Source organism: Bombyx mori, chromosome 4 (genome assembly GCF_030269925.1).
Source record: "Bombyx mori chromosome 4, ASM3026992v2".
NCBI classification, from domain to species: Eukaryota; Metazoa; Arthropoda; class Insecta; order Lepidoptera; family Bombycidae; genus Bombyx; species Bombyx mori.
Window position 1 is genome coordinate 9,244,008 of NC_085110.1, and position 19,004 is coordinate 9,263,011.

At 37.7% G+C, this 19,004-nt stretch overlaps 1 protein-coding gene and 1 long non-coding RNA gene across 2 annotated transcripts in view; one reads left to right on the top strand and one right to left on the bottom strand.

Annotated features, from left to right (window-relative positions):
- The window catches only part of LOC101746499 (uncharacterized), a 31,042-nt gene that overhangs the window by 10,558 nt on the left and 1,480 nt on the right, over nt 1-19,004 (bottom strand). Inside the window, exons 2-7 of the mRNA XM_038010655.2 lie at nt 6,613-7,908; nt 6,390-6,543; nt 5,845-6,073; nt 5,029-5,125; nt 3,840-3,972; nt 2,532-2,749 (exon numbers count right to left, since the gene is read on the bottom strand). Coding sequence (XP_037866583.1) covers nt 2,532-2,749; nt 3,840-3,972; nt 5,029-5,125; nt 5,845-6,073; nt 6,390-6,543; nt 6,613-7,884 — 2,103 coding nt within the window. The 5' untranslated portion in view covers nt 7,885-7,908. The remainder of the gene's footprint in view (nt 1-2,531; nt 2,750-3,839; nt 3,973-5,028; nt 5,126-5,844; nt 6,074-6,389; nt 6,544-6,612; nt 7,909-19,004) is intronic.
- On the top strand, nt 3,355-4,116 carry LOC134198778 (uncharacterized). Its single transcript, XR_009972969.1, has 2 exons — nt 3,355-3,630; nt 3,885-4,116. It is a non-coding gene; the product is annotated as an uncharacterized LOC134198778 (long non-coding RNA).

Here is a 19,004-nt window from a genome sequence, read left to right on the forward strand (position 1 = left end):
GGCGATTGGGAGGTCGAGGGCTAATCCGGGGCATCGACACGTCACAGATGCGACGCATCGTGTCCCGGAACCACCCCGCTTCGTCCTCGACCTCAACTGGGTGTGGACGCATGGGCGCCCACGCCGCCACCGTAGAGGCTTCCATCAGGAGCTCCTTATTCAGGCGCTTCAGTGCCCACTTGGGGAGTGACCGGGACGCACCACGGGGGTGGTCCCCGTGGACGTCCGCGACTGCGGAGCGGGCGGAGAGATCAAACCGAATATATCGGTGATCTGACAGTGTCTCCGCCCCCTCCAAAACTCTCCAGTCGCGGATACGACGTGCGATGGCCGGGCTTGCGAACGTAACGTCCACAATAGACTCGCCCTGCCACCGCACGCACGTCGCAACCGACCCTCTATTCAACAAATAGAGGCCGGTCACGTTCGCCCACCTCTCCAACAGCCTACCACGAGCGTCCGAGCGGGGGGAGCCCCATGCGACAGACTTCGCGTTGAGGTCCCCCGCAAGAATCACTGGACGAGGAGCGAGGCGGCGAGCAATCGCCCCGATCCCGCCCAGGAAATGCCCGAACTCGACAGTAGGCCTATTCGGAGAGAAGTACGCCCCGATCACGACGGTCCCTTCCAGCTGTACCGCGACGAACCCTTGGCCCTTGGTCACCATCGCCAAGGGGGGGAATGCCGCTTAACAGGTTTTGAAGTTGGCATGGATCGTGATTTATTTGTTTTGTTTACCTTTTGTAGAACCAATTTCAATTTATTTTCAGTTTATTAGCGAGCAATTAATTTTTTACATTTGGTGCAATGTCCGTGCATTGGATTTAAAAAATCCTTTGTAGAAAATGATTCTTGAAGAATATGAATCTCCTGTCTCACCTGTCTCATATGTGCACGCAATGAGTGGTTTTAACAAAAGAAAGTATTTAGGAAAGTATCGTTGTTGATAAACAAAGAAGTGGCGGGCTCGACGAGCTGTAGTTGGAGTTCGTACAAAGCGAGATATTGCGGCGTGTACATCACATACTATGTACAGCACTCGGCATGTTTATGATTATGGTGCACTCACTCTACTCGAGACGTCTCAATCTTAACGTTTAAGTACTTGCTCGATGTGTACAACTACGCTTTATATTTGTAGTTTGCACAAAACGAGAGCTGCCTTTTTGTGAGGTTTTTTTATGGTTCGTAACAATTGCATAAATAATCTATATTTATAAATTTTATAAATAGGCAAGAAAGTTCAGTGTCTTTCTGCTCTATTTGTTTTTTTTTTTTTCGTTAGGAGCTGTTATCGACAATCAATTAATAACAAAATGGAAACTGTTTTTTCATCTTTAAGTGAAACACGTTTCAAAACCATCAGCAGCCCACAGACTATATCCATAACGAATAACAATTTAACACGTCAGAAGCATCTAAATCTTGTGGATTCAGTGGTTATGGTCGTATTCGATACTGGTGGGATAATGAGTGAACATGAGAAACAGGTAGTAATGCTGAGGATTCCGGTCGCGAAAGTTAAGAAACCCGTGAATATATATGCATTCTTATATGTTAAACATATATATGCGACCATATAAGCCATACCGCTGCATCAAACTTTTTATTTCATAAAGATCAACTGTTCGCAATGTAAGACAAATAAAATCAACTGGCATTCGGTGTCACCGCCACTCCCTTATCACGCACAGTAAATTGTAATTCGAAACGAACTAGAGAGCTCATTATGATTGGTTTATTTACATTTTTCTAATTAGTCTAAATGTTTACACAGGTTTGCTCAATTAAACAGGATATTGTTTGATGTTTACACAATTAAGAGACCATGTTTACAATTCACAATTCATGTGTTTATGTTGGGTACCCCGGAATATAGGTCATGTTTATTATTTTTATCTCTGCTTATTAACATCTATTCCTAATTCTATTCTAATTCATTAATTTGAACCGGTGCATATGTTTATGATTTTAGTACATTTAGAAAACAAAAAAAAACTATTCGTTTTATTCGGAAGCTTACTCAATTCAGCTTTTTTATGATTGATGGATTACTGGTGGCCCAGAGGTATTTCAATATTCCAGTTTCACAAGGACAGGTGGGCGAGCAAGGGCTCAGCCAGAAGAGGGGGATTTGCTAACAGCTACTCGAGCGCCTACAAGAGAGATCTAACAACTCAAGAGTGGCTGTTTCGCGAATGAATCTACTACCGGATCGGAATCGCGACCCGCTGAGAAGGTCCGGCGAGAAACTCAACTTTAGGCTAGGTTAGAACTTTTTGCCGAGTTCGACGAGTACGATTACTGTCGCGGACTGCTTTTATATGTGGGCGGAATGTCATGTATGCATCCAGGGTGACACCTAGGTACTTGACCTTCCTGGTCCAGGGTATGAATTGGCCGAAGAGGGTGATCGGGGGTGTGAGATTCCTCCTTCTAATCCGGGAGGAAATCCGTGTGGAGTCAATTCAGCTGCTAAAATCTGAAATTAAATTTGTTCCATAATTAATCTCTAGAATCGAAGCACATACCTTTCCAAAAGCCGTGAGTCCTCCCCGGGGCGATGGTTCAACTCTGTCAGCAGAAGCGCACTCAGCCCAGGGCGTGTCACAAGTAGAGGTCAATGTCAAGTAACGAACGCCGACCTGGTACAGTGTTCTTAGCACCCCAAGAGAACTGCCAATAGCGTGACCGCCTTCGACACCAATCAACGAGCATACACGATGATTAGCGTGCGCTATTTTAATATCTGTTCCAAAAATGAAATCTGAATTTTAATAATCGAATAAACTAAAAAAAATTAAAACACTTCGTGATGGTTGTTTGATTATTCATCTCTATGAATAATCAAACAACAATAATTGAACATCTCTATGTTCAATTATTGTAAGATTTTACATATGATTTTCGAAATTTTATGTACAATAATCACTGTGCTCAAAACAGTAATTTCCGATTTATAAAAGTATATTTTTCAAAATAAATACATTGATTGAATTGCTTTATTGGCTAATGTAATGTTTCTTCAGGCTTAAATGTGGAACACTGGAGGCTTATTAACTGTTTTATTATCTGCGAAAGTGCACAAATGTGGGAAAATTAAACAAGGCTGCGGAACGTAACTTCTCGGGATCCTCCAAAAAGTCCACTGAAAAAGTCTCAATAAATGACCACCATTTTACTGAGATTTTAATTCATCACATATATTATCATCTCATTTGTAAATTTAATTCATTTTTAATAATTTATGTTATGTCGCAATTAGTCTCCTTCGTTTTTTATTATTCATAAACTGTAAATGATAAAAATGGCGAATTATACAAATCTTATTGCTTGACGCTGGTTAATGCACAAGCCGTGCCGGAGCCAAAAAATAAAGAAAAAGAAGAAACTTAACGTGGGCTTTTTGGCGGGAATGTGAGAAACATAGTTATATTATATGAACTGTTTTATTTTGTTCATTTAGTATTTACTACTTCAATCTTAAACGTGTACTAATGGTGGTTTAAACGTGTGCTATTTTATATTATTTTATTTCATCTCGTATCATTACGTTTTATCCGAATTGATTACAATTTTAGATAAATCAACTTCACCTCATTCCAAAACCTATCACGTTTCATTTAACAGGTTAAGTATGTATTTTAATATAATTATTCAATATATTATAATATTATTTGTTTTTCTATAAAGTCTACACTAGCAACTATGGCATCACAAAAAGCCGATTGCCACACTGAAAAGAAAAAGAAGAAATATTCCAATATGGATCAATCCGAAATTAAACACCGCGATATATCGCATACAAAAACGTCTTAATATTTTCAGTCGTTGATTACCTTCGGCAGAAGTGCACATTGTAAGCTGAGGTTGATATTTTTCAGTGAGTCGCTGGATGAGGTCAATTTGCTCGAACGTCAGCTGCACGGCGTCGCGGTGTTGCGCATCGCAAGGCACGTACGCCGCCCAGAACTGACACACAATGTACATCTGACGTGAACTTAGATTAAAAACACGCACGACTACCCACTTTTATTGAACTTCTTGTATCAGAATTTCCCGTGGAGCTTGCGTAACCCGTAAATAAAGTCAACAGAAAACACTTTTAAGATTTAACTTTGTTTTTACTTTATACAGTTAAAATTTTTTATTTTTTTATTTTTATTGCTTAGACGAGTGGACGAGCTCACAGCCCACCTGGCGTTAAGTGGTTACTGGAGCCCATAGACATCTACAACGTAAATACGCCACCCATCTTGAAATATAAGTTCTAAGGTCTCAATTATAGTTACAACGGTTGCCCCACCCTTCAAACTGAAACGCATTACTGCTTCACGGCAGAAATAGGCAGGGTGGTGGTATCTACCCGTGCGGACTCACAAGAGGCCCTACCACCAGTAAAATATTTTGTTGTAACTAATTATCGTTTCATAAAAGTGTTTTAGATGTGGGAATCATGATATAAATTATAAGCTACCATGTATGGAAATACAAAACTTTTGAATTTAAAAAAATCCCACAGAAATCGCCACTCACCTTGAGACATGAGATCTAAGTTTCTATTGTACTGTTTAACACCTGTCTTACTCTTCATGCCGGAACACATTATTGTAGTGGACCTAGACCTACCTACTTGCTCGGGCCTTAAAACTATTAAACTATTAAACACTATTAAAAAAATCATTTTAACGTTATTATTTATTAGTTTCAAAATGTTTCGTGTCAAAAGGTGGGATATACACAATATGTAGATTAGCATCAATGCGTGTGCTCGGTTTAAATCAATAGTTTAACCTCGTAATAATCAATTCAGTAAATTACAGAATTGCCTTACAATTAACGTCGCGTTGGCTTGATCACTTAGGTTTTATCCTATCATACAAATTATCACATTATCATAATTATGTTCATAATATCGTATCGTTAAGTAAATAATATATTAAATTTATAAGTTAACCGTCAAAAAAAGATAAACAAATTAGAAATCATTATAAGTGAAAACGATTTTGGGAAATTAATGTTTGGTACCTGAGCAGCGACCCTGCCTTGTTTTAACCTCGGCAAATCAGTGTGGCTCCACGAGCTCGTCGCCCATGGTGATATCGTCCTCAAGTCCTCATCAAACCTAAGACACAAAATGTTGAAAACGTGTTCACAAATGACTTCCACGATTAAAGAGTAAATACCGTGTAATAAAAATCAAACCCGCAAAAAATATAATTTGCGTAATTACTGGGACTTAGAAATCATCTTTCGAGGTGGGTGGTGGCCTATGATGTTTATGAGCTCCGATGACCACTTAAAAGCAGGTGGGCTATGAGCTCGTCCATCCACTTTAGCAATAAAAAAAAAGAAAATTTCGAATCTCTCAGATTTATTACAATAACCAGATCGAATTCAGTCCCGCAGGCGCTGCAAACGATTTGGCATCGTGCCAATGTGTCCATCAACATTAACCTATAGAAGGAAGTATTATTTGTACGATCAGTGGTATAATTCTGAACTTACAATTCTTCCTATTATCCGTTGTATATAATAGCAATCGTTGTTATATAATGGAGATTGCCACTTCATATCTCAAGGTGGATGTCAGCATTTACGTAGGGTGTGGTCTGCTGGGACCGTTTCATATCAAGTTATCCGTGATTTTTACTGTCAAATTTGAGCATATGGACCACCGTACTAGCCGATAAACGGAGTGAAGATAGCAAGAAACTACTATCATTTCGAACCTTAGGTTTAAGACTTTAAACTATAATTACAATTGAGACTTCGTACAATTGAGACCTCATGTCACAAGGAAGATGTTGTCATATTGCGATAAAAAGATTCAGTGAAACTTACGAAAAGTCTTTAATCTTGTTGTGTAGAAATTTTCTTATATTCCAAGGCAAGTCGTTGTGTCCGTCGATAAGAGGCGTATCGTGTAATAGTCTTTCGGCCAGTCGAAGTCTTTCATGCATCGGAGCGCCTGGAGGAGCTCTCAAAGCAAGAGGGCCTGCTACGCACGCGGTCCCGGCTACCAGTACTAAAACTGCTACGCAGCACCATCGACGGTGCCATATTGAAAAACCTGAGAAATACTCAAAGGTAAATTTAAAATAATAATTGATCTTCATATTGTTGTTTGTGGTTATGATATTGAAAAAGTGGACGAAGCGTACTCATCAACGTTGTATCGAATCGTAAATTTAAAGCTAAAGTTATGTGCCCTAGCATCTGACGAAGTTTTCATTTACATTGTAATTATAAATACAAAAAATTATAAACAAATAAAAATCTCATCGCACAAGTTACGAGAATTTTCGGGTATCCAAATTCGCAGTAATCGGTAAAACGTCGAGAGACTGATTTGTAATTATTTATACTTAATTTGTTTCAAAACTCACGAGAAGAATTTCCAGTTGTAGTTGAACTGTGGCTTGTAGTCGATGTTGTACCAGTAGATATCCATTGCGGTACTTTGCAAGCGCTACAAACGTTTGCGCGAGTCCCTTGACTACGCTCTGTCACGTCAGGTGCTGGCGCCGACCGTTTCTTGCCCTAAAAACAAAACAGAATTTTGAAACAAATGTATTTATAAATCGCCACATATAATACATTGACACTTACTTGCGAGTCGTAGAATAAAGAAGGCATTCTATTATCATAGCTCTGGGTGCAGGTACAATGTGCGTGTGTCGGCCTCGTTCCTGTCATTGCCACTACGTCGTTGTCAATAAACGTGTGGACATCATCGTCGACTAAATCACTTCGAGTACTCCTGGACTCAATAGTATTTTCATTTGTCATCCATGTCTCCGTGATTTTCTCCTTGCATCGATCACTAGGAAAATCGTTGTATGATAGTTGTCTACGGATACTTCTACATCTGCTTCGATTGTCTAAAGTAGAAAATTTCATTGCATCTATATCCACATTATTCCTGCGGATCAGCTCCTGATTGTTATCAAAAGTTCTTATTTTTTGTGTCGTATTGTTTATATCCATGACTGTATTGGAATCTTTCAGTCTATCAAAGCATTGGTCCACGTTACCAGAAAAATTTGCGTATGTTGACGCTTTGTGTTTGTAGTCGTCTCTATTTACTGTCGTCGATGGATATATGTTGCTATGGCTGTTAACTCTTCTTTGTGGTTTGTCCGCAATCGACAGCATAGATAGTTTTTTGAGGGAGCTGGTAGACCCGGATGCTATATCGGCGAGTTGGACAGCGTTTTGATGTTTCTTGGTGATAGCATCTCCGCCGATTTTTTTCAAATTAGATAGTTTTCTCTTGATTTTTTGGACAAGAGTATTTCTTGGGTCATACGATATTAATTGTTTCGAAATATAATTAGAGACACCAATGGATTTATTTCTTGTTTGTTTTCTGTCGAGACTTTGGTGTGATCCCACGTTTATTAGACTTCTATCGGTTTCTCTTTTGATTCTCTCTAAATCATAAATATTTAGAGTGTGGCCTCGATGATCAGAAACATTTCGATGACAGTTTAGGTAGTTGTTCTGTTGTATATTACAATTGCAAACTAAGTCTAAATCATGTTTTGATATGTGTTCACTTAGACACTGTCGCTGGGCAGCTAATGCTATGCAAGCTTCACAATCAACACCTAACAAAAGTTCTAAGCTGGTATTTCTTATAAATCCATCGCTAAATGTACGAGATCGAAAATTTGTAGTGTGTAACCCACGTCGCGGGTCACAATCCGACGGTGGGTTTCCGACCGTAGCACCGTGGCCGCTGGCTTCTCCATCAACCATTGTAGAGGCATCTCGGTTCACTTGGATTACGCGTGGTTGTCTGAATACCCTGCTGTCGCTTCGAACAGAACTTCTTGATGGGGATGGGGATGGTCGTTTAAAGTTGACAACTTCAATCATGTTACATAGAATAAGCTAAAAAAACTGAAACAAAATCATAAAACAACATTATTACGTTCAATTTGATACAAGCATATCTCTTAACTTGTAAGTAGTTATAAGTAAATGTAGTTTATTAGGTGAATATGGTAAGTATGGTTTTGTAGGTAAATAATTAAATTGATTTTTGATTTTACAGAACTTTGAAAAAATATGTTTGAAATTATATATTGACGTTATGTACATATTACGTAGATATATTTACACTTTGTGTGTACTTACTAATTGTAGTTTTGATACAATACTTTAATCTTAAATCTAGTATTTGCTAGGTGCGTCTTACTGTTTCTAGTTAATAATTGAAAAACAATAAAATACGTGTCATTGATACAGGATAAAAATAGTGTTTAAGGATAAATCCTGCAGCCCTTTGAATAAAATTGAGTCGTACGATGGCTCCTTTGTCGTGACTGGCAAAAACCCAACAATTTGTAAATAAATTCGAGTTTACAATGGTCATATTATTTTCTCCTATTTTTCAGTAATATTCTTTTATTGAGATATGTAAAGGTAATAAACGCTTTATTTGTTTGTTTTTGATGAAGTAACGATATAAAGTAAAGTAAAAGTTAGAGAGTGTACACGACATTGCAATATTTACACTTTTTTGTTTGTTTACTTTAACTGTTATTTATTGCTTATTGCTTATATTATAAATCTTTGTAATATTATCACGTCAACCATAAACTTTACTTGGGTGGTTCAAGATTTCTCTACACTCTGCGCAATCTTCATCCCAGGAGATTTTGACAGCGCCGCATACTTACGCTGTTTGCTGAACCTCATTTTTTATTAAAAATTTCACTGAAGTTTAAAGTATGAACAGCTTAACGTTAACAACTTGTCGTCTTAAATAATATAGATCATAATTCAAACTTCAAATAATTTTACATAACAAGCTTTGTTAACACCGAATGTTTGATTTCATTGTTTACATAATTATATGTATGTATACTTGTCATAATATTATTTTCTTTGTTTCGTCAATACAATTCACCAATTAACAATGCTAACGCCAGAAAAATGCAGTTGGCTCTATACCAATTTCCTTTTATGATATAATACATGTATGCATTATGTAATAGCTAACTGTAGCAACATTGCATTGAAAAGTATGCAGCCTAATTAAAGCTAAGTACTTTTCCCAGTTTGATCTCGCGTTTTATATTGTCATTATTTTATTAATTATAGGGTTTGCGAAAACCGAAGAAAACTCGTTATATGAGGGGTCTCATAATACTATACCACAATAAATAGTAAATGTTTTTTTTTTCATTCAACTTGTATAACAAAAAGTTGATTATTTTTGTCCTGACGAACGTCGATGGCACTACTAATTCACACTCACACACTCACTTTGATTTAAAACCAAAGGTACCACTTTAAATCTTAAATTCTTTAAACTAAATTTTACATACGGAACCCGTATTGCGTTCAATGAAAGTCATGTCGTCGTCGGGATCGAGCGCCTGACGACTCTACGATGTTCGCAAGTAAGCCATTTTTGTTTATATTTGTTTTGCCGCTGTGGGTATGACAATACAGCCTTTGTGTCGACTGCTCATTTTGGTGTTCATTATTACCAGATTATTTATATGTTCGCCTAGTGAGAAAATTGTATGGTTCTTGTTGTATATATTTTTTCAATAATGTATATGTTAATGTGGAATTTCCATCGTAACAGTCAGATATTAGCTACGTTAGAATTTTGAAAGACTTGCCACTTCTTCTACACTGCCTACATTGGAATTGAACAATTGTGGTTTTACAACATGGAAAATTTACTTTCAGGAGTAAAGACATTTTTTTTTGGTCACTAGTTGACCCGGCAGACTTCGTAGTGCCTCAAAAATACCTAAACTTTTGTATAGAATAAACTTAAACAAAAAAAGGAATCCGTCCGATGGGGGACACATCAAAGGGAAAACAAGATTGTTATTTTTATTTAATTCCGAGCTTTTTTATATTTATCTACATTTTAAACCATCTCTGGACTTCCACAAATAATTCAAGACCAAAATTAGCCAAATCGGTCCAGCCGTTCTCGAGTTTTAGCGAGACTAACGAACAGCAATTATTTTTTACAGATATAGATTTAGCCAGACGAACATGCCATCTGATGGTGATAAGCTACCGTCGCTCATGATCGTCAGCAATGCCAGGAGACAGCCAAGACCTACCGTTCAGTAATTACTTGCACGAGGAAATAAGTACTGAAGGACTTGTAGTTACATTTTTTTCAATTAGGAGAGACTTCTAAAGTTGAAGCTTTAATGTAATGTCTTAAGGTGGTTAACGGTGGTATTGAGCTGTGCTCATAACCTGTATACAGTCACTGATTAGTTTAGGTAGGTATGAACATGAGTTCTTAGTACCGTATTGAGCACTATTGCACCGATCATGGTCAACGAGCTCACGACTCACCTGGAAATCAGTGGTTAACGAAACGCATAGACATTATGATCTCAAAGCCACTGCACGAACTGGAGTCGAGGCTTAAGTCTCAAACATACAGGATACAACCCTTATACACACGGGTAGACACCACCGCCCTATCTATTTCTGCCGTGAAGCAGTAATGCGTTTCGGCTAGAAGGGTGGGGCAGCCGTTGTAACTATACTGAGGCCTTAGAACTTATATCTCAAGATGGGTGGAGCATTTACGTTGTAGATGTTTATGGGCTCCAGTAACCAGTTAACATCAGGTGGGCTGTGAGCTCGTCCACCCATCTAAGCAATAAATAAAATAAAAAAACAAAAAAGTATACAATGTTAGCGTTTGACAGTATATTTATATACTCAGTATAAGAATGATGTCTTTCTACGTGTGTTACGAATATGGCCATCTCTCAGTCAGACCTTTATTGTTTGGTCGATTCTGAACATCGTTCCATTAGCAGAATAATGGAAATACCTGAGGAGGGAAAATAAAATGTGGAGGACGGGTTTTTCAGTGCCCAAGCAGTCATTTGTAAGAGCTCAAGAGAAATGCTTATCCGTCCAGAAAAATAATCGTGAGTGAGCCAGTTTTACTTCACCAGATTTATAAACTACCACTCTAGAAATCTTGATCTATGTAAAGATCCAGAGCAGAATTAACAATACCGGCCTAATAATATTTAATTTAACAATTTTTTGTTTCTATTACTTTCAATATATTTTATTTCTGATTTTGTAAAAAGTCGTAATGTCTAAGGAATGTTCAGTTTTATTAGTTTGTAATATTTTGTAAGTACATGAACATTTCAATGTGAAGGAATCGACAAAGAGAATATCTTTCCCTGACTAAGTGAAATTGCTCGGTAGACCGACGGTTTTTATGTTATTTTCGGAACTTATATAAATATATACAAAGTTATCTTCTGCTCCATGATAGCTATCGCTTCAAATGAATAGGTTAATTTACACTGGTAAAAAAATATGCTTTTATTTATTTACCTGGATTAATTGTGTGATATTGTGTAATTGATTAATAGTGAGTTCCTTTAAAGGGACTCTATATAATGTACTACAACAAGAATGCCTCTGCCTACCTGTAGACATTTAGTCGAACTCTGAATTGTATTCTTGTAGTCTTCTTTCCGGTAGAAATAATCTGAATGGTAGTAATAATCCACGCATGCGGGCCTCCAATTAGTCTAACATTCATTCTCTGTTTTCTTACACCTACTGATTTTCTTTCCGCTGTGTCCTTTTCTAACAAGAAACTCAAGGGATCTAATAAGGTGACTGCGAAGGTTTCGTCATTGAGAATTTAATTAATGCCAAATTAAAACGAGGCCGCCCTAATTTTGTTCAGACGTCGTAAAGTTTTTAGATGCACCAAGTTAAGACCTCTCACAACTCGTATTACTTTAAAATATTAATTTCAGTAAAAGCGTAATAGCCTCAACTATGCTGGTTAACATTAATGCCTTTCTGCATTTTACTGTAAAATGAAGAAATCAATTTTTTGTCTTTGTCTAATATACCTCTAAAATGGAGATTTTTGTTTTCGAAATTCCGAATATAAACTCACATATGAGAGAGTTCCATTACGGCTTTCTATAAAAAATATTTTCTTTTTTTTATTGCTGAAATGAGTGATTCAACTGATAGCCTACCTGGTGTTAAGTGATTACCAGAACTTATAACAAGATAAATGCCGCTACCCACCTTAAGATATGAGTTGTAAGTTTCAGTTCTATTCTTCAGTTCTATCTATATTCTATACAACGTATAGATTGAAATTAAAATAATGGAGTAACAATGATTTTGAGATCCGTAAGCATACCATACGATAGGCCACGGTTGCGATGACATTGTAGAAACTACCAAATTCAGGAATCTAACTGCCCACCGCTGCAAGGGAATGGAGGATGCCTTGACCCAAAAGGGTCCCCAAAGTCTTGATTTTCATATTTTAATGATCTTTTTTTGTAAGCAAATTCGTAATCTGCTTGATATCATTAAGCTTCTTAAGATGTAGAAAAACGAAGTATTATATTATTTTTAATAAAATTTATAATTGTTTATAATTCCTGAAGCCTGTATGGGTAAGTAATACCGCGAAGCAATCGTGCTTTTCAACTTGAAGCGTAGGGCTTTAGCTATATAATACAATTGAAATTCGGCCTCAAAGCTCAAGGTGGGTGGCATTCATGTTATGATGCCTGGACTAAGCTTGGGCGCGATCACGAGGTACCGAGTACCTGGTTGTTTTTATGTACCAACGAGGTACTAATAAATTTACAGTTGAAAATAGGTATAATTTTGTGAAAAGCATAAGTAACTAAAATATACTGTTACGCTCAACCCCAGCGATTGTGCAGGCAATAAATGCTTTTAATGGAACTCCGCGGCGGAAACATAATCGTAACATGTTCACTTTCAATGTTTAAATAAAACACGCGTTGTTGCGTATAGCTTCAGTTCATATGCTAGACCAGATTGAAATGTATTGCAATATGATTATGTTAAGCTTGTACCAATTTAAAAATGAAAGTGGGTAATGTTTACAAAATGTTTTCACTATAGTTTATTTTTTTTTATTTTTTTTATTGCTTAGATGGGTGGACGAGCTCACAGCCCACCTGGTGTTAAGTGGTCACTGGAGCCCATAGACATACACAACGTAAATGCGCCACACACCTTGAGATATAAGTTCTATGGTCTCAAGTATAGTTACAACGGCTGCCCCACCCTTCGAACCAAAACGCATTACTGCTTCACGGCTGAAATGGGCGGGGTGGTGGTACCTACCCGTGCGGGTTTACAAGAGGTCTTACTGCCAGTAATTAGGCAAATTATAATTTTGCGGGTTTGATTTTTATTCCTTCGCCGTAGAAGTCAATCGTGAACATTTGTTAAGTATTTCATTAGAAAAAATTGGTACCCGCCTAGGATTTACCGGTACATCGCTCGATACGAATGCACCGGACGTCTTATCCTTTAGGCCACGACGACGAATAGTCACAGCGTTTTTCATGGATTAATCATGACTAACGCAAATATTCTTGTTCAGTCCTTTTATCATACACTGAACAGATATTCCTAATGGAGATAATCTTGAGCTGTCCGGAGTATGCGTTATTAGAATGTGTGTCTCTTATGTTTTCTGGTACTGCATGTGTCAAATATCTCTTCCTCCTCATGTAAATTGTTACCAACATTGTAAATTCTATTGTGTAACTCAAATACGTAGTAGTATGGTTGTTTCTCTAGTTTTCAGTAGCACACACACGATAACTACAAAGTTTTTAAATTGTTAAGTATTTTGTATCAATAGAAAAAAAAATTTAAAAATTTTTTTTAAAGTAATTTGGTGATCTGATGTATCCGCTCATTCTGGAAAAGGGGAATCCCTGGCCTTGAAAACATAAATGTCTACTACATACAAGTGGGAGTAATGTAAAACCAAATAATTAAAATTAAAATCATTCTTTCAAAAAAATTATTTCAATTTCAATTAGCTATCGGCTGCCCGAGCGCCTCCGAAGGAGATCTAACAACTGGAGATCAGTTGCTTCGCAGATGAATCTAGTACCGGATCGGAATCGCGACCCGCTTAGAAGATTCGGCGAGAAGCTTAGCGGGCTGATGATGTATGGATTAGGTTGCACGACGAACCCCTTGCCGAGTTCCACGAGTATCTTCTTCGGCTTCTAGTGTTAGAGCTAAATTTGCGTTATTCTACATTTATCTTTATTATATCTGGAAATAATTGACAATAGATATTCTCTCCTATTAATAAGCGCTGTAAAATTATCTCTGGGCTATAAAAACAGGTTTTATTTATTTATCGCTTACACGGTAGAATAAGTTCAGGGGTTAGGATAATATCACCACCCACGTTGACATGTGAGGTCTAAATCTCAGCTGTATAGTAAAAGAACTATCCCACCCTTCAAATCGGAACAAATGTAGGTAGGATGGTAGTACTATCCGTACGTTCTCATCAGACGCTCTATTATCAGCAGGTAATAGGGTGGGTCTATAAAATGTATACTCCACAACACATGAATATCGCCTTAGTGGTCTGTTATGACGTGTAACATATTCGAAACTTCGGAAATATGTAATTCTTATTTAAAAAAATGACCTCAAGGCATACTTTATTTAGTATCCTTATAAAGAGAATTCGATCTAGTGCAAATGCAAATTTATCCCAAATTTCATAGGGTTTAAATCAATTTCATTTAGCAGCAATTGATATGTCTATTGTTATTAAAGTTAAGCGTAGGTTCGGAGCACAAATGTAGTCGTAAAAATGTAGTGTAAAACGTTTAGTTAATTTAGCCACGCTCTCGTATTTTCAGCTTGCCAGACGTAGGCTGAGAATTAGCTAATAATTACGCAACCCTTTTCTAGGTAATTTATATTTTTCAATTAAGGCAATAGCTTTACTTCAAATGATTGGTGAGCTGCTGAATTCAATATGATCATGAAGGACTTGAAATTCTACTATTCCTAAAAAGTTGATACTGTAAAATAGTTTTCGAAAGCTTCATGTATTTCATTATTGAGTGTGGCCCCCCTGTGGAATAATTTTTAGTTGACGCTGCCTCCGGTATAATCGAGCGTCAAGTTGGGCATCATGAAGTATGAAATTAAGAAATCTATCTGATCCTTTAGGTGGAGCTGTGAACACTAGATTGATGATCTTCAACCTTGCCAATAATCATCAATCATTATCGATGTCGTCGTGGCCTAAAAGATATAAGACGTCCGGTGCATTCGTATCTAGCGATGCACCGGTGTTCGAATCTCAGGCGGGTACCAATTTTTCTAATGAAATATGTACTCAACAAATGCTCACGATTGATTTCCACGGCGAAGGAAGAACATCGTGTAATAAAAATCAAACCCGCAAAATTATAATTTGCGTAATTACTGGTGGTATGACCTCTTGTGAGTCCGCGCGGGTAGGTACCACCGCCCTGCCTATTTCTGCCGTGAAGCAGTAATGCGTTTCGGTTTGAAGGGTGGGGCAGCCGCTTTAACTATACTTGAGACCTTAGAACTTATATCTCAAGGTGGGTTGTAGATGTCTATGGGCTCCGGTAACCACTTAACACCAGGTGGTCTGCGAGCTCGTCCACCCATCTAAGCAATAAATAAAAAAAAATCTATTCTTAATGGTCCAAAATCAAATTATCTAACGAAGGCAAATGATGCATAGTCTAGTCATCATGCCCAGTTCAAATAGTTGGGATGTCTTGATAAGGTAATTTAATCCAAGGAATCTGAGGCATCTTTCACCAGTATTTCACGATTCAGTTTTTCAAAAACATTAAACAGGACTCGGTCGGACTTTTTGAGCACCCGACCACAACGCTCACCGGTTTCCCTTTTGTTTTACGGTCTGTCCACATATTTTGTAACTGCGAGATAGTTCCTTTTCCCAACCGTTCGTCAGCAGATTTTTAATGTCCTTTTTTGCAATGGTGAACGAACTTATTAGGATCACCAGGTCTTAAAATGGTTACGGGCGTCGAATTCTTGTCTTGTGTTTTGTATAAAGGCTATCGCACCCTTCAAACCGGAAACCATGACCATGACAGTAATACGGAGAAAAGTGGTATGTGCTCGTGAGGGTTTACGATACGCCCTGCCAGTAATTACGCAAATTTATAAAATTTGTTCACAAGTTAACTACTTAAGCTTATTTCCTTTATTTTAATTATGTATTTTAAGTATTTATATAATATATTAAGTTAAGTATAAGTATGTATTTGAGAAACTGTGATTTACTTTTTGGATTTGGACATTGTATAGTCACATTAATTGATAGGAAGCAGCACCTTGTGCATTATCTTTTAGGCCTCTACAACTTTAAAGAGGCTAGCTAAAAAGTTCGAGATAACAACATCAAGAAATTGGCTGGTTGTTAATAAGTTATAAACGCTTAAGAATACCTTATTTTAAGGATATTGTTACAAGTCCTGATTTAACAGTGTAATTATAACGAAACGTCAATTGCTTGTTCGGCTGGCTGTTCCGAAATGAATTCCCTTCTTCTAAAATGTAGCAACCGAGAAATATATTAGGTCCTTACATATGAAATTGGCGTTTTGTACAGGAGGAATATAAAGTATTTTTTTTTTTGTAAAATATATTTAATTAATCAAATTATGCACCGTTGTTATCTATGTACTTTTGCCATCTCATATTTGTTCATTGATCCCTTTACTAAAAAAACCATGGGGCGAGAATCAATAAACTCTTTGAAGGCGGTTTGGACCTCCGCATCGGAGTTGAATTATTTCCTTGTAAGAAGTTGTGCAAATTCCGGAAAAAATGGTAATCTGTTGGAGGAAGGTATGGGGAGTACGGTGGATGTTGCAGAAATTCCAATTGTAGATCATCTAACTCGTTGGTTGTTTCTTGTGCAGTGTGTGGTCTTGCGTTGTCATGAAGCAGCAGTGGTCTAGAGCTTGGCCAATCTCGGTTGTTTAGCAGCTTGTTCTACCTTCATGGTTTGCAGTTACTAACAATAGATATCTGCCGTAACCGTTTGATTTAAAATCCCTTAATTATTGTGTCGGCTGGGCAAAATAACATAGCAATCGACGCGTGTTTGCAAGTTCGATTCACTCAATTCATGAGTTACCCATCGTTCAAGTTTTTTTTACTTTCCCGATTTGCTTCAAGTGGATTAATATAGTTTTGTCACTTACCCCAAAACCTGTAGCTATCTCTAAAGTGCTTTGTGATGGATCCGCTTCCACAATAGCCTTTAATTCTTCATTTTCACTTTGGTCTCGGGCCGTTCACGTGGTTGGTTCTGAAGGTCGAAATTTCCAGAACGAAAACGTTAAAACCAAAAACTTACGGTGCATTCTTTTGCGACACTAGCCCCATATACATCATTAATCCTTCGAGCTATTTCTGCAGCACTGGTGCCACGGTAGAACTCGTACTCGTAAATATATCGATATTTCAAGTCTTCCATTATGCGGTAATAAGCGATGGCAAAGAAAAAAATAGGGAAAAACAAATGAATGACTGTTTTCAAAACTCAAATGTACCAGCTACATGAATTTATAAATTTGAATTTGGAATTCTTAACCAAACAGGAGATATTTTAGATCAAAGTGGTCAGTACGACAAAACGCTAATTTCATATGTAAGGACCTAATATATTTTTATTCGACGAATTAATGGGTATTGGTGTCGAATGAATGTCGAATCCTCCTCCTTGCTTCGTGTACCTCAGTGCTGAGGGTTATCACTTTTACGGACCACTTTTGTTCGGACTATATTACACCATTGTTTCCTGTCCTCTGCGCAGTGGATAGTGACATTGATGCTGGAGTCCAGTGTCGTCTTAATTTGATCGGACTAGCGCCCGAGGCTACGCCCTGTTGGCCTTTTTCCTTCCACTTTGCCGGTTATGAGTAATTTTTCAAGATTGCAGCGTTCTTCCTCGCAACGTGACCATAAAACTCGAAAGTCATGTGGAGAAGGTCTGAAGTTCCAGGATTGGTGCGTTGGTCCTATACGCCATACAGGGAATTTCCGGCACCACATCTCAAACACGACTAGCTTTCTCTAAGAGTCCATGTTTCCTATATAAGGCGAGCCACAAGCTTGTCACAAGTTTACGCTTGATTTTTATGGAAATGTGTCAATCGGGTCTATCGGCAGATGCTATCGAGCTGAGACATGGCACTTTTTGTTATTCCAATACGTCTTCCTATATCAAGTTCACACGATCCCGTATTTGCAATCATGGAGCCCAGGTTTATGAATTTTTCCTTTGTTTCAAGATGCAGTGATCCCGTGTGCTTAGGTTTTTTTCGGTTTATTCTTGTTTAGGTTTATTACCAATAGAATAGTCTTTACCAACTCTTCGACATAATTTTTTACTGTTGTGATCTATACCAAACGAATGCGGGCTTCCGCGAGCTGTTCCAGCACCACTAAAACGCGTCGGCGCATTCGCTGATTAAAATAATGGACTATGGAGATACCACAGCGGTCATACCTAAAATAATAATATGTACTTCTTATATTCTTGATTTGGCGCCGTGTTGTCTTGTACGCCGTCGGAGAGTTCTCGTTAATTTAAACTTTTTTTTATTGTTTAGATGGTTGGACGAGCTCACATCCCACTTGATGTTAAGTGGTTACTGGAGCCCATAGACATTAACAACGTAAACGCGCCGCCCACCTTGAGATATAAGTTCTAAGGTCTCAGTATAGTTACAACGGCTGCCCCACCCTTCAAGCCGAAACGCATTACTGCTTCACGGCAGAAAGAGGCAGGGTGGTGGTACCTACCCACGCGGACTCACAAGAGGTCCTACCACCAAACTAACATTTTTGTTCTGTTTCACGAACAGCTATTAGAGAAAAAAGCTAACTTGCTTGTAATTTGCGTTCCTATAGTTATATGATACTATTTCTAGTGTTCGCGTTAATTACACGTTCTGTGAATGTTTCTTGTGGTCTTATTCTTATTGAAGTTAGTGCATTTAATGCATTTAAGAAGTTAGGGCAATAAGTGATTAATTTCGGAAGCAACATACTTTCGTACTAATATTAATACGGTTCACTGTGTTCGCTAAACGTAAGTGAACCGTTCGTCGACTTTGAAA